The sequence below is a fragment of the Hippoglossus hippoglossus genome, chromosome 8, assembly GCF_009819705.1.
Source record: "Hippoglossus hippoglossus isolate fHipHip1 chromosome 8, fHipHip1.pri, whole genome shotgun sequence".
NCBI lineage: Eukaryota > Metazoa > Chordata > Actinopteri > Pleuronectiformes > Pleuronectidae > Hippoglossus > Hippoglossus hippoglossus.
Window position 1 is genome coordinate 20,419,851 of NC_047158.1, and position 16,473 is coordinate 20,436,323.

General features: G+C 48.5%; 1 protein-coding gene across 4 annotated transcripts in view; it reads left to right on the plus strand.

The window, feature by feature from the left end:
• Positions 1–1,144: 1,144 nt before the first annotated feature.
• The window catches only part of LOC117766254 (RNA binding protein fox-1 homolog 2-like), a 38,898-nt gene continuing 23,569 nt past the window's right edge, over positions 1,145–16,473 (plus strand). For 3 of the 4 annotated variants that reach the window (XM_034593121.1, XM_034593122.1, XM_034593124.1), the window contains exons 1-2: positions 1,145–1,424; positions 11,379–11,429. In XM_034593121.1, coding sequence (XP_034449012.1) covers positions 1,167–1,424; positions 11,379–11,429 — 309 coding nt within the window. In that variant the 5' untranslated portion in view covers positions 1,145–1,166. Of the gene's footprint in view, positions 1,425–11,378; positions 11,430–14,257; positions 15,167–16,473 lie in introns of those variants that run through there. The other variant, XM_034593123.1, reaches the window with a different exon arrangement.

A 16,473-nucleotide genomic window follows, 5' to 3' on the forward strand; every position in this document is an offset into this window, starting at 1 on the left:
AGGCAAAAACAAATCATAACTGGAAATTATCTTTATTATATGTGACAATAGAAGATAAAAGATGAAACCTTTGACATAATGAACCTCTGGCGTCAGCTCAACATTTTTTCCTTTCGTCCTCTTGATCTTTTAATTGTTATTCATTGAGAGTGTTTCTCCTCCGACGTGTTTCCAGGTGAAAGCATCTTCTTCATTTTGAATTTGGGAGAAGTGAGGGCAGAGGAGGCGGGGAGCTGGGAGGAGGAGGAGGAGGAAGGAGGAGGAAGGAGGAGGAGGAGGAGGAGGAAGGAGAAGGAGGAGGAGGACCGAGCACAGACCTCAGACCAGCCCACCTCACCTCCTTGTCGGTCGCTCCTCAGCCCGGTGCCCTTGGACAAATCCGACCGTGGATCAGCTCCCTCCACACACACACACCCACCCACCCACCCTCACACCGACCGGGACTCAGCCCAGAGGAAACCTCGTTCCTCGGCAGCAGCAGGCGGCTCCTCACCGGCGGAACAAGACGCGTCCACAGCGGAGCAGCACGGGCGAGCGAGCGGACGGAGCGAGGACACAGACCCCGGGGTGGACTGGAACCTGGAGCGAGCGAGGGGGGCTTTTGATTAAAAAAAAAACTAAAAAAAAACCCAGAAAACCCCGTGAGGCTTCCACCGAACAGACGAGAGCCACCGATTCCCCGACATTTATCTATAATCACCCCGAGGAGCGAGCTCCCGGAGCCGCGTCTACACCGAGGAGCTAGCGGAATGTAATGCTAGCGACCTGGCTAACGTTAGCTAGCTAATTAGCTCGTCAGGGGGATCCAGGAGTCGGACGTGTGGTCTTTATTAAAAAACGGGGGTAGGGGGGTGGTGGGGGGGGTGTCCCGGTTCACTTTGTTTCTTTAGGTTGGTGGGGGGGGGGAAGAAGTGTTCGTTAACGTGCCCGGTGCTGACTCCCGCTTGGGGCCAGTATGGTTTTTTTTTTATAGCTCGAACCCGCTAAAAGCTAAGTTAGACAATTAAACTGTAAAATCTGAGGGACAATCTCCGGACGCGTCTGGATCCATTGTGAGCGTCGACAGGGACGGACCGAGGGAAACGAGGCCAATTTACACAGAAAGACTTTTTCTCTTCCCCCCCCCCCCCCACCCACCCCCCTGACTGGTGACTGTCCGCCGTCCGATGTTAATGTCGACCGACGTTGCCTCCATAATGCTGCCCGTTAGTCGGGGGATCATGGATCGGGAGAGGGAGCTCGACGCGGCCGCCGGACCCCTCGCCAACGCGCCCGGGGGTCCGGCAGCTGTCCGGGCGACGAAGCGAGGGGACCCGGAGCCCGACGCGCAGACACCCGCCGCCCCACTCACCGACCTGCCCGGGGCGGAGTGCAAGAGACCGAGGATAGACGGGACCGGGGCTGTTGTTGCTGACATTGGCCAGGTAGGAAAAAAAATAATATGCAAAGTATAAACACACCCGGCTCCATCTTTCTCCAGCTCCTCCGTGAAGTCTCCTCCAAAAGCTTTTGTTCCCAGGCTCCAGCTGGGGAAGATGGGGATGTTTTGACAGGGCCCCCTTTTTTTCCCCCTCATCAACAACATAATCATGCATCATTGCAGCAAACAGAGAAATATATCCCCCTTCTGTTTTTTAAACCCAGATGTGTGGATTTGTGGATCTCACTAACAAAGTGTAGTGGGGGGGGGGGGAGTGTGTTGATGAAGGGCTGAGCCGCCTGGAGCTGCTCAGTGAGCGAGCATGACCAAGCCAGACAAAGGTAATATGATACAGACTCCATTGCTGTGACAGACAGCAGCACAGCTAAGATCAGAGCCACTCATCATGCCCGTCTCCCAGAGAGCGAACCAGGGCTTTGTCACATGTCGCCTGCCTCGGCCTCGTTTTCCTTTTCATTCACGTGGATGAATTTGCTCATACCTGGGACGATAATTCGCAGTGAGTCACCACATCAAATCCTGATACACACGGCGTGTGCCATTAATCGCCCTTTCTCCCCACCCCCCTCCTCAAATTGTGGCTAGGTGTTAAGAGGGAGGCAGACGACGATTGGGGGAGGGGTCAGCACAGAGAAAGACAAAGAACGGAGCCTTTTGGTGGAGGCTGAAGGAGCGAGGGGGCTCAGGGGGGCCCCTCTTCAACCCAGGTCTTCCCTGCTCTCATGACTCGACTGCTGAGACAGCAGAGTATCAACAACCACCCCTGCCTGTGCCAGACTAATCTGTGTATGTTACAGTAAACCAGGGGGACACCGAGGCACGGGGTGCACCTCTCTCACTTACTCTCCCTGGATCCATTACTGTTTATTTCACCTTTTCCAAATGCTCATGCACTACACATCATTCTTACATTGCACAAATATGCTACGAAGTGCCTGTATACCGACGGCACAAGACATTTTCAGCTGACGCACGCTGTTTTAGCAGCACTAACGGCAGGCGGACATGGGCTGAGGTCATCGGCAGGTAATTGAATCCCAGGGAACTGGTAGAGTACTTAAATTGGCTGCACGGCTGACCTGCTACAATGACAAATATGCCCCCGCGTGTTGTTGTGATGCTGGGCGAGCTTCACAAAGGATGGATGTTGATGACGGGGAAAGGTTATAGCCCGCCGGCAAAGATGATGTGGCGTGGTGAGGCTTCTGGCTGCCCATCAGTTGTATTGATTGCCGGGCACTGGTGCGGGTCAGGCTGGAAAAAGGGTGGGGTGGAGGGCGAGCTGATGGATGGATGGAAGTTGAGGCTCAGGGAAGTGATTGGTGGATTGATGGGGAGAGAAAGAGGCATGGCTTGAGGGAGAGGAGTCTAAACAGGCTAAATGTTTGGGTGTGATGCAGGAGAGATATATACGTGGCCTGCGCTGATAAATGTAGGGGGAAATAAAGGATGGAGGCAAGGAGAGAGAGAGAGAGGACAGAAAGGAAATCAGAGCCATTAGCTTGCACCCATCAGGGAGCATGATAATGGATGAGAGGGAAGTGATGGATGGCGGGATGACTTGATAAGTTGGAGGGGAGGGGGAGGGGGGGGTAGAGATAAGCAGGAGGATGCACTCTGAATTAAGATGAAAACATTTTATGTAAAGGGTAAATAAGAGAAATTGACATGGAGGCCTGATGGCGGCAGTTAACCGGCGGTGGCGCGCTGTGGCGACGTGCGTGCCCAGGACGGGGTAGAGGAGGAGTTCAGACGACGACCCTATAACTAAACACACCCAACAATTACCATAGGATTCCTATTGAGCGCTCGGGCCGGGAGACGGCTGACCTTCCGGGCTGACTGTAAATCAGCGGTGTGATAATGAACGAGAGTGCAGCCGTCTCTCCCCTTTGTTGCTCCTGCACTCCTCCCCCGCTCAGGCAATCTCCAGATCCCTTCACACCCCCCCACCCCCATTTCACCCCATTCTCCCCTCTAGCTGTCCTCTGATTTCCCCCCACCCTCCCATCTCCCCCCCCCCCCCCCCCAGGCATATTTCCAGATTGCTAATTGACTCCTGGTTCACAGGCTTTTTCAATGTGCCAGTGAGGCAAACCACTCCAACCCCCCCCCCACTCTCTACTGTCCCACCTCCCCCCCTGGCCCCCTTTTCAACGCAGCACTCAAATCCATGTAACATCTATCACTTTTTATTTCCGGTTTCACATCCGTCCCCTCGTTTTCTCATCTTCACCGTTTCTCTGTCTCGTACCCTTTTTTTTTTTTCCTCGTCTCCTTTCTAAATTTATTTCCCATCTCTCCTCGCAGTAGCATTGATGCTTCTCCCCCTTGAGGCGGTTCTGTGGTCCACTCGGATGCAGTGGGAGTATGGTTTCTATAACTCTCTCCGTCCACCTTGCTCTGTGTTCCAAGCAAGCCGATTTGTCCTATCGTTGGCAGTAAAGAGGCTTTGTGTCGCGCTAACGAGATCAAAGCTCATTTAGGAGAGGGCATTAACCAGACTGATCGCTTTAACGGGCCACAGCAGAGGGAGGGGGGGGGGCGGTTGGTTATGAACCGACAGATCACTGAGATTTATTACTGATAGCGAGCAGTTATTGTCTCAGAATGTCCACCACACGCGATGTTCATTGCACCGAGCGTTGATGGTTTTTTGTCGCGCGAGTGCACTTATGTAAACTTTTTTATTTTTTGTGCCCAGGAGTCTAATGAGAAATCGAGTCTGTTACATTGGTTGCTAATGAAAATGTATTGCTGCCAACCGTCTGCTCCTGACTTCCTCCGACAGTAAAGGATTCTCTGGAGGGTTTTTTTTCTCCTTAACGATGAAACAAAAGTTTTAGCTTTTAAGTGAACAAAAATAATATTCTCTGGGATTTTCTGCTTGTTGGTATTTTATTTAAGATGTTTATCAGACATGGTTTACGTATCACATGTGGAGGACGCAGCGGGAGATGGTCTGGGTCAGACACTTTCATAACAACAGAGAAATTGAGGGCAGAGGTGGAGCCTCTTTTTCATCCTGAGATATTTGTATAATTTCCTTTTCAGTTTTCCGTCCGTCACAACGTTATTAACGCGCCCACTCGACCACTGTGAATTTTCCAGACATTATCCGACTGTATTCTCACGTGTGGCTCACGGACATATCCACACATTTAACTGGGGGGCTAGCAGGAGACAGTTGCGTTCTCACATGCAGCCCCTGCCAAAGATTTCAGGATCATATCCAGACTTCAGTGCAGGTCCGAGAGCAGCTTTAGAGTCAGTTACTCTGTGATTAACGAGTTTCAGCAAAGATAAGCCTCTAATCATTTCAGCCATAATTCAAACAACACGGCTCCTTTGCTCTGATACATTCAGAAAAAAGGGATCAGTGGGAATAATGGACACCTTCTGTTAAATCTAAGCTCCCACAGTATTTGTTTTTGTTTGACCTCCAAATTAACAAAAGCCATTTACATTTTAACAATCTGTGAATTACTTAACTCATCCAACTAAATACATCAAACATTTAGCTGGATGGAGTTTCTAGTTTCAAGTATTTGTAAATTACTTAACCTTCATTTGACTTTTCAGATAAACAACTCAACACATTAGTAATTTAGTAGATTTGATGTGGATTTTTTTATTTGGTTGAATAACAAAATATTAAACGGATGAATTGATCGTGTAAGAAATCACTGATTTGAGCCTCAATATAGCGACACTTCTTTTCTCTTCTTTTCAAAGAGAAAAATGCTGTTGCTGGCTCGACTAATAACCTCCAGTAGGCCCAGTGGTTGCGTAGCTACAGAGGTAACTAGTTGTTCATGTTCCCACAGAGCTTGTGTGTAACTGTAGACTAAAAGTGTGAGTGTCCTTCAGAAGTCAGCCACCTGAATTATTCACAGAAAAGAAGAAATACCCACAGAGGGGAACAGTATTACAGGGAGGCAGAGGAGGAGGCTGAAGTCGCGCGTTGGACTCGTACCGACGCGTGTTAATATGTGCTGCAGGAGGGTCGTGCACAAAATCCTGCCGGGTCGCACATTATGCACACCGCGGCTGTTTAATGATTGCTGTTAAACTTTGAGCTGTAGCACAGCGGCGGAGTCACCCTTGACTTTTGAACTGGCAACGATAAGCGAAATATTCCCCGAGACGAAGTTGCGCAACTCACAAAGAAACAAACACACACACCCTCCCTCGTACCGTGTGTGTGTCTGTGTGTGTTCACTTCACTTCACCACGTTTCATAAAGGAATAAGAGCACTGAAGAAAACAGAGGAATTGCTCCATTAAAAAAAAAAAAGAGGTTAGATAATTCTCCCCCTCCCCCTCTCTCTCTCCCTCTACTGTTAAGCGCAGCAGTTTCAGTCCCTTAACATGACACTCGCATGTTAACTCTCCCTCTATGGTCATCATGTCACCACTCCCCCCCCCCCACCCCCCACCCCCGCACCCCCACCCTGCATGCCTCCCCCCTCCGCATTGCTGCCCCCAAACTGTCAGATGTGCTCCCATCTCCACCCACACGAAGCCAAATGTCAATTCCGTGTTTCCCTTACATGGCGTCGTCTGTGACGCCGGACCACCGCCACAGCCTTGTCGCACCTTCCCCCGTGTCGAACACAATGACAATTTTCTGCTGTGAAGTTTACAGTCCCACGATCCGTTGTGTTTGTGTGCGTGTGAGGCTTTTTGTCCTCTTTAAGTTCAGCCATTAAATAAATAGATCACTTGAGGCTGAATGTGGAACCGAGACGTCATTAAAATAAGTATAGCAGTAAAAAAAAGAAATGGACACGTGTTCCACTTTCGTCTGTAAGCCGCTGTAACATAATGCATGCCCTTGGTGCATTTCAGGCTTTGCCTTGACAGAGTGAAATAATTACATCTGACAGAAAACAATGAAGCAGCCTGTGCAGCACATTGGTGGAAAAACACAGCATCTACAGTATATTAAATTAAATAAAACTTAAAATACTGTGAAATTCTGGTGACTTTTAACATATTAAAGTGTCACATTGCAAGTATTTTCCCTTGCGGTAAAGGGTGTTTAATCTACTTGGGGGGGGTGTGGTTTTAAGTATCTGAAATAGGCAGATTTATTTAGCAGTGACTACTGTGAACACTAAGGAGCTCTGTTTGTTTTCTATCAGTGGAACGCTGCAGTTTAAGATGGCACTTGTATTGTTTCTGTCATGTATTTCAAATATTTAATGTTGATAATATTATATACTTGTGGCAGGATGAACATATGAATTGTACTTTTCTCTTAAGATGTACAAATGTTTTGTTATTGTCAGGACTGGGGGGTTAAACATCCTGCATGCAGTTCATATGAGAGGTTTTCCAGGACTCCTACTCTGATAGAAAATAGTAAAACTCATAACCCCCCCCGTCCTTTGGTCACATTTTGGGCTTGATGATCTGAAAAAGTTGCCGTCATGGGAAACTTCAGTCTGAGGCAAACTTGCAATTCAACCCGTCTTTCTATTCTTCCTCTGTTGTCTTTGTTTGTCTGTATGTCCGCGTACATCAACAGACTCCGTGTCATTTGTCACTTTCAGCTCCGTCTCTCGGATGTGATATACCTTTCAGGGTACGGCGCAGTGACAGAGCACATCCATCACTTCCTGTCCTCTGCCCCGCGGAGTGTTTCTGTTAATTACTTCTCCAGTTTTCTGCGTTGTGCGGTGGCACAGTTTGATCCTCTCAGCGGGTCACGTTCATCTCCAGTTGTGCTCCTCGCTTGTGATGTGTTGACTTAACGGAGTCTTGAGTTTGCTCATGAAGTGATCGTGGATAACACTTGATGAACAAACGACTGAAATCCACACGGCAGAGTTTTCCAGGTCTTGCAAGGAGATGATAATGTTCAGATGAGTTTTAGGGGAAGACGCTTTTATCTTTTCAAATATTTGTGAGGCTGTTGAAGAGGTAATTTGACTGTTGTTGATTCTGGATCCTGGGACATTGTCAGACTTGTTTTCAGACAGGCACCGAACTCCGCACAGTTTCCTAAAATCTTCCATCAGGGCTGTACGTGAGAATGCAAATGTCTGAACCAGTTGCTCTTGATTTTTTTCCAGAACATCTCCTGCCAGCGTCCTAGTTAAATGTCTGGAAAATGTCATAGTGAGCCCATGTGGCAAGAAAAATGTCTGACTGACGCAAAACTGAGGAAAAGGAAATAAAACAAATATCATAGCCATACATGTAGAAGACTCTTGGAAAGATGGGATTCGAGAGCTTTTGGTGATCAGGGCAGACTACGATGTTGATTTGCTTTACACAAAAACACGTCATTTCTGCTGCAGAATTAGTACGTTATGTCCTTCCACCCGTCGCCTGAATGTTCTGGAAATGTTCCTGCTGAGTTCTTCATATGTGACAGGAGAACTCAGACCCAATGTTCTGGCGTTCACGTCTGAAAAGGTGAATCTGAGCGCTCCACAGTAAAATGTGCCTCTTCTTGTTTACACGTGATGATTTATTGGTAGCAGGTGGGGCTATTTAACATTTGGTAAAATGATTGCGACCATAAAGCCAAACACTGGCACAGTGCACCTCTTCAGGCTGTTACAGCGACTGGCTGCCTGCAGCAGCCCCCTTAATTACCCCGCTCCCCTCCACTCCCAGTCCTCCCTCCCCTCTCACCATCTGTTGACCTCATGTCATTTTGCCTTCCTCCACCGCGGCTGCTCCTTTTTCTTCCCCTGCTCCGTCGCTTTCGCTCCCAACAACTCCCCAACTTCTTTCCCTCTCCTAAAATAGCCGGTCAGAGAGGGAGAGAGAAAATAAACAGGAGAGACGCCCTTTAGCGTTGCCCTCCGCAGAGTCAGAGAGGCGGGACAGGAGAGAGAGTGTGTTTTATGTGTGTGTGACTGCTTTTCTGTTCTTTTGCTGATCCCTGCCAGTGCCGTCTGAAGCCCTCAGTCAGCCAGCCGGCGCCTTCAAAGGCTCCTCCTCGCTCACAAACTCTATGGAATTAAGTTAATGGAAAAAACTTGTGAAAAGTGCCGCACGAAAAAATCTCCGGGCCTGAACGGGCTTAGCTCAGTGCGCCGTGTTAATTTTTATTTATTTATTTTAAAAGAGCACGGCAGGCATATATATATATAAGTGCCTTTTGTATACCTTTCAAAATGCACACAGGCATGTGATATACTGAGAAGCAATGCCATATGGGAAAGGGAGCATGTGTGTGTATATGTGTGTGTGTGTGTGTGCTTGAGTGTGAGTAAACGAGTGTGTCCGAAAAGTAGGTATCAAGTTCAGGCCCCGATCCCCTCCCCCACCCTTTAAGAAAATACGAATCCCATGGCATTCTTCACTTATGACTCATTGTCTCCGTTTTGCAAACGTTTTACTGCTTTATATTTCTCTGCCCTTTCTTGGCTTTGGCCACACGTTTCTCCTCCGTGTGTGTGTGTGTGTGTGTGTGTGTGTGTGTGTGTGTGTGTCTGTGTGTCTGTGTGTGTGTGTCTGCCCTTATTTTCATCTCATTCTGTTCTTTCTTTTCGTCTTTCTTCCCCCCCCCGCTCCTCCCTCCTCCATCCAGCTCGCTCCCTCCCTCTTCTCCTGCTGACAGATTGATTCCAGATGTTGCTGAACACTACACCCCCCCCCCCCAACCCTTCTACCCCTGTTCTTAAACTCCTCCTCTTCTTCTTCGTCTTTCTCTTTCTTCTTCTTTTCCACTCTATCCACTCTGGAACAACACTGAGTCTATAATTTGACGGTTGGGGATAATTTTGGTTTAGATTTCACTTGCGCTCTAGTTTCCCTCCCAGTTGTTGGTGCCTGTGCCGTGCTAACACCCATACTTTGACTGACAATGTGATAAAAACACATTCTCGGCATTTGAATCGCACGTAGTTGTATGTATTTTGCGGTGATATAGCAAAATTATCACATTTCTTGAGTTGCTTTGGTGGCCCTCAGCAAGAACATAAACACAAGCCTGAGTTTATGATGCACTGAAACCACAGTGCAGTCCTATTTGAAATGCAGCGCAGTGTCGGAAACTCCCAACATGCATCTCTTTTTTAACATTTAAAATAGGAATCGGCTTCTCATTCCTCTCAACATCGCCCGAGGCTCTGCAGACTTGAGTTTCTGCTCTGAACAGCCCCTTATACTGCATCTGGGCCGTGTTGAGCACCAGCAGCTTCCACACAGCCAGTGTGTTGCTGCATATGAGCCCGTCCATGCCGCTGTAAATGTAGCGCACCGAGGAGAGTGTTCCCCCTGGGGACGAGGCACGAGGGGGAAATTGGTTCCAGATGAAACAGGAAGTGAAGAGCGGAGACAAAGAAAGGGTTGTTTCAGACAAGGACGTGCCCCGAGTGTGGACGCAAACACGCGTGTACGCGGTCCGAGTTAAGCACGAGCATCAAAAGAAAAATGTTTCTCCCTCATTCGTACCTATTCTTTACATCTGGTCTGTTTTTTTTTACCTCATACTTTCCTTCCCCCTCGAGTTCCTCCGCTCTGTCTAGACGCTCTCTCTCCTTCACTCATACATCACAACCACATCTGCTGTTGGACTTGGCCTTGAAGATATAGTCTCACAAAGGGTGGTACTGCCGCATTTAAGCTAGCTCTCCGCTTCTAATGGCCGTTGAGACAAACTGTGTGTCGGTCTGCTGTCGCTGCTTCAGACTCCTGCCCCTGATTGGCTGACAGAATGCTATCAGGAAGTGATTCCCACAGCAGGCGTCTCGAGGTCAGGGCCACGAGGTTAAATCTGTGGACACTCTAGAGACGCCGAATCTGTCCCTCTCATCGCCGCGCCATTACACGGGCCACACTCGAAGCCGTTTGCTGAATGGAGGATCGCTTTCACGCCGAGTGGCAGCAGCACATGGATTTGAAGCTTTTTTTTTTTTCCTGCAGATTAAATGCAATGAATACATCAGCAGACCCCATCCCCCAACACACACACACACACACACACACACACACACACACACACACACACACACACACACACACACACACACACACACACCTCTTTCTTTCTTTTACCCCCTTAGACCTTCTCTCGTTCTCTCCCCCCCCCCCCCCCCCCCCCCCCCCCCCCTTCCCCCTGTTCTCTTCTCGCCGAGTGAGACACATGCCTCCAAGTCTCACTAGGTGGTCGTGTTTTCTCTGTGAGCCATGCCAGCAGGCAAGATGGTGCCGGTGTCATCTCTCTCGCTGCTGTCAAAATATCATCGTTTGGCAAACTTTCCCCATTGTTCCAGCCCTCCTCCGCCTGATCCCTCCTTTCGTCTCTTTGTCTTTCCCCCCCCCCCCCCTTTTCACCTTGCCCCTGCAGCAAACAATGGCTGCTCTCGCCGGGGCAAAATAACACGGAGGAGAAAATAATAGCCACGGAGAAGAGAGAGGGGAGAGAGAGAGAGACAGAAATAATCTAATTAAAGTAATTACGGCACAATTAACCACAACACTGGTTTCTGGGGCAGGGTCAATGAGGGGCACGGGGGGGGGGGGGGATCACACCGCTAGTGGGTTTTGATTAGTTAGCTGGATGTGAAAGCTTGGTAAGCTGCACTTCGCCAGTCCAGGCATCCACACATTAACTGTTAACTTCATTTATTTGTGGCTTCAGGAAAAATGTCTTGTGTCCTTGTTTGAACTTTGCTCTCATGCTGACTGACCATTATTATTGTTCTTTCTTTACTCGTGGGCGTTGGAGAAACAACCGCCTGCTAGTGTTAGGACGACTCTCAGGCTGTTAAAATACTTTGAATAGCCGTGAAAAAAAATCCAGTCATGCAGACTTATTCACTTTGATTTGTTTTTCTGGTTGAGGTTTTTCGTCTGAGAGCGCATTTCACCTGGAATGTACAAAAAGTTTGGGAGCGCTCTGTTTCGTGCACTCATTTTTCAAAAGCCCACCCACTTACTCGTCTCTCTTCTCTCCTGTTGTCTTTTGCAGAACAATGAGCCTTTAAACCCTGGTTTCCATGGATACCCAGCTCTCACTCAGGTAAGAGATTAGCGGCCGCTTGCAAACCCCTGTAACAATAAATTAAAAATAATGTAAAACAGAATCCTTGAATCAGTCGATGCACTAGTTTGCAGCCACACAATCGCCTTTGAAGAAGCTTCAAAGCTCCAAGAGAACGTGTCAAGTTTATTGGATCTAATGGTGCTCAGTCGAAGGAGGCATCCACTGAAACGAGCATAGCTGCACTCTGCTCCCTCTCAATTTAAGAATAAAAGTGAGATACCTTTCCGCATACAGTTTAGTTTACATTTTACACACCAGCCCTTTTATTGTTCTCTGCCAGGTGAGCCCAGTGTGTTTGTCACCCAGTTCGATTGGGTTCTGCTGCACTGACACTTCCTTATCGAGGCAATTATGAAGTTCCTCCTGCTACAGCCCGTGGCAGCTTATAAATGATGGCCATTAGAAGAATTGATAAAAACTGGTAGTGACTGAGGAGATGTCTCCTGAAGGCTTGACCCCAGAGAGAAATTATGCAGCAGCGTCTTCAAACCAAGCTCTCCACGCTCCACGTGTAGCGCCGTCTCTCAACCATTTTGATCCTCTCGCACTTTTCTCTCGCTTTATGCATCTCTCTCATTCTCTCAGTGTCGTTCTCACTCTGCGTGTCTCCCCGTGCATATTGCTCTCAGTAATGAGTGCCTTACGTGTGCAGCGCAGCGGCAGGGCGGCCAACTATTTTCTTATCTACCTCCAAGCAGCAGAGCACATTGAGCGGCTCAAACCAGCTCTGTGCTCGTGTGTGGATGTGTGTGTGTGTGTGTGTGTGAATACGCAAACCTCATTTGAGTGTGTTTGGGAGAAAGGCTTCTGTATCTGAGAGCTTGCAAACGTGCACCTTTTGTCTTTGTGTGTGTCTTTGTGTGTGTGTGCGTGTGCATTTCCAGTGTTTGGGATGTGCAGCTCTCTGCCAGTGCCACAGGAGGGGAGTGTTGGTCTGTGAGTCTGCTTGCCCCCTGCCTCCCACCCCATATTATTACATGGGATATTCTCACAGGCCTCACCCCCCCCCCCCCCTTCTATTCATCCTTTTTTGTACTCTTTACTTTTTGACTCTCCACTCCTGCTCTAACCTGCAGTGTCTCCTTTCTTGTGAATACATCTTTCTGGGAGTGCGAGGAGGAGGTTGACATCGCAATCATTTTTGCTTTCAGGTTCAAAGTTGATTTTACGTAGATTCAAATTTCTCTCTCTCTCTCTTCCGTGTATTTAGTTCATGCCGTTTTGTGCTAACAACAAAAATAAAGATGCGCTATAGACGTAGAGCAAGTGAGGGATGAGATCATGAGGCAGAGAAGTGGGGCAGCGATGAGACAGAAATGGAAGAGAGTTATTTAAGATGGCTTGCCTGCAGGGCACAAAATCATACAATAGTCAGCGGCTCTGTTAGAGCAGACTAATATTCCTGTCTTGGCCCTGGCCTGCCTGGGTTTATCTGCTCGTAAGACAAACATCTGGGCAGGGAACACTTGTGATCTGCAGTACATCTGAACTCCCCCTTTTCATCTTTTAAACTCGGAGCCAACTGCTGCATTTGTTTTATAAATGATTTAAAAGTCGTCCCTGTTAATGTATTCTGCCCTTGAGCTCACATATTGGGAGTCTGGAGCGCACTAGCTGCTGGTTATCATGCAAATGGAGCTAACCAAGCTTAGCTTAGCCAGATTGGCTTGTTCATTGCTGCAGTACATTTGTCTTGGTAATGCCCCCCCCCCGTCTTACCTTATGTATGCATGTTTGAACTGCCTGTAGGTCTGCTTGTGTCAATATGAGTGTGTTAAACAGAGTCAGACTCATGTGGGCTACTGCAGTATGTGTGTGTGTCTGTGCGCATGTGTGCGTTCATGTGTGTATTCGGTGTGAGGGTGTGCAAGGCCATTCAAACCTTTGGGGGGCCATGCATGTTAGTCTTTTGCTGCATAGATCAGGGATAACAACATGCGCACACACACACACACACACAAATAAATATGCCATGGAGACTGCACACCTAGGCATTCTAGCAATAAATCAAGTCTTAACCTTCTCATTAGAAACTGCAGTTCTCCTGACCATGCTGGATGTGGATTAATATGTGGAATAGTTAATGTTGAACTATTGATTATCTGTCGATGGTGTGTTTGAAGAAGCAGTACTTTGTTTGCTGTAGCTGATGAGTGGGGGATGGCTAGAGCCTTTTGTTTGAGTCCACGTATGTGTGTATGTCAGGCAAGGTGCACCCGCCGCATGAATATGATCACAGCATCTGTGTGTACATTCAGTGCGCGTGTGTGTGTGTGTGTGTGTGTGTGTTTATCTCTGTGTTCAGTCTGTGTGCTTAATCCTCAGATCATCCCCTATTCATCCTCTCATCCTCCTCACTTACAGCCCTAATCCTGTCATCCCTCGCTCCTCTTTTCACCCAAACCTTTATCCACTTATCTCCCTATCCCGTTATCTCTCGCTCCCATCCACTGTCCCTCTGCCCCTCGGCCCCCCTCCCCAGCCCAGCTCCCCTCGTTTGCCCCCCCTTTTCCCCCCTTACCCCTTCCAATCACTTACACTGCAACCCCCCTCCATCCCTCTGGACCCAGTTCTAGCCAGACTCAGCAGATGTCTGAAAGCTTGGCATCAGGGCTTTTTTTCCGCAGAGTTCAGTCCCTCCCATATGAAAATGCAGTGCAAGGAACTGCACTCTCATCTCTGCAAATTAAGCGCCTCCTAACAATACAGTGGTGGGAAGTGAGGGAACTGAGCCCGAGCCAGAAGGAAAAGGCGCAATGCAGCATGATACAGATTCATGTTCAGGTTGGGGTTTAGATACTGGATCAGTAGCAGGCGCTCCCTCAGTTTTGTGAGACGTCCACCTGGGTGATGAAGGCAGCTGCAGCAGAGAGATGTTGATCTTGGAGCCTACCCCGCGCAGCTAGCTACCGAGCTGTCTCCCGACTGGCCTACCTACCACTGTTCTTTGGAGCTGACAGGCTGCCACGCAATAAATAACTCATCAAAAAAAGCTGCAATGCAGTGGGGGTCGCGCTCGTGTTCTTTACTTTGAGGCAGTCAGCGCGTGGATGGAAGACAGCATCTTATCCCTTCCTGTTCCCTTTTCTCTCTCCAGGGGTTTGAGGAGACAGCAACAACAGCTTTCTGACTCCGTCCAGACACAGTGTTAGAAGGCTTCATGGAAGGATGGATGCTTTGATGAATAGGAGGGACTGAGGCTGAGAGGGAGGGAAAGTTTTAAAAGAGGGGCGGGAACAAGAGGATGCAGGGGGAGCACCGGGACGTGTAACGCGAGTGTGTGAATGACAGACGCAGAGCAGAGAAGAAGAAGAAGAGAGAGAGGAGAGTAGAGACTCAGGCTGTCAGGAGGAGAGAGACGGAAAGGCCCCGGGGGGGGTCAGAGCAGCAGGGCCGGGGAGACGAAGAAAAGGGAGGCAGAGAGTGACAGGGAGAGAGGGTTGCGTGCTGGAGAAGTGTAAGAAGGGACACCGGCGAAGAGAGGGAGGAGGAAGAGGGAGTGAACGAGGGAGAATTTGAATGTGTGAGACACGGACGTGGACTGAAACCATCGTCGGCTCATGGTCCTAGAGCGCAGACACTGGAGAGGAGGAACTGGAGGAGAAATAGAGACACAGGGAGAAGGGGAGAACAGGAGAATAGTGGAGAGCTGGTCACCAGTTGTTCCTCTAGATCAGACAATGATGGGGCTTTACTACCCAGCAATGCTGCCGGTAAGTTCAGCTTCTTTCCATAAACTACTTTGTGCACATGTTGAGAACTGCAGGATCAGAACCAGAAAAACCAGAGATTGTTAATGATTTTCTTTTTTTCCATTTGGCTCAGTTAAGAATCGTTGTGCTGTTCATGGTTAGGCCTGTTATGGTTTGCAGTGTCTTGGCCCAGGTGAGGCCTTTTTCAGATAGTTGGCAGGGCGTCGGGCTAACAGCAGGGCTTGTCCCTGCAGCTCTGCTCCTTTCACTTATTAACTCTTTGTGCACAAGAATCTCAAATTCTTTTGGTAGAGAAATCATGGCTTTAGCGGCGTCTTACCAAGCTGCGAATATGCAACATTTTGCAGCGTTCATTGCAGTGGAGATTACCGCGCGGTTTCATTTTGATTGTTACTAAAACCATAATGTAGTGGATGTTGTGTGCTAGGATGCACTTAGCATATGGTGGGCGTGTCTGTGCCATTTTAGCTGAGAGACAGCCCGAGGATGAGAGCTGTTCACTGGCTCTGTTCTAGCATGTCCTGCTCTCTGGTCTTCGGCTCCTCTGGGCCTAGAGGGGTGGGGGAGGTGGCAGGGAGGTGCATGCATGCAAACATGTGGCAGCAGCCGCTGCTTGCACTGCCGGCGTTGACAGGCATGCACAGGGTATTGCATGCTTTGGCTATGCTGACTGCACACAGTGCACAGTGTCATGTTATATCTGCCATGTATGTAGGCGTGTGTCTTGTTGTCATGTCATGTGCACGGAGGGTGGAGGCTGAGATTTTGTCAAGCGATTCAACGTTGTCATCCAAGCTGTCGATGCAGTTTAGACCTCATCTGTCCCCAGATTGAGGGAGACAGGTGCCAAGGCACAGTTGTTTCTACACACACACACACTCACACACACACAAAAGACAGTAGTCCTTTACAACCCCCACCCCACTTCTGGCGCCACAAACTGAGACATACTTATTAGTTAGTAACAATGAATACAGGAACCGGCCTATTCTGTGGTAACCCACCCATCCACTGGACTGTATCTGGAGACTCTGCAGTGTTTATAATGGAGTATATGGATATTATGGTTGAGGCTATAGAACTATAACAGTTCTGCAGTCGCCCTATAGTTACTGCACAAATTCCTCTTCACCCATTCAGATGCATTTATGCTCATTCAGATTGACCCTCGAGCTTTTGAATCTTAATCAAATATCCGTTTTTTCCCACATAAGCTTTCCCTCGCTCCGTTTTCTCTGCAGTCTGATACTGGACTTTTTGGGCCAACGCCAATACTGATTTAAAAAGAGTAAAAACATCCGATATTC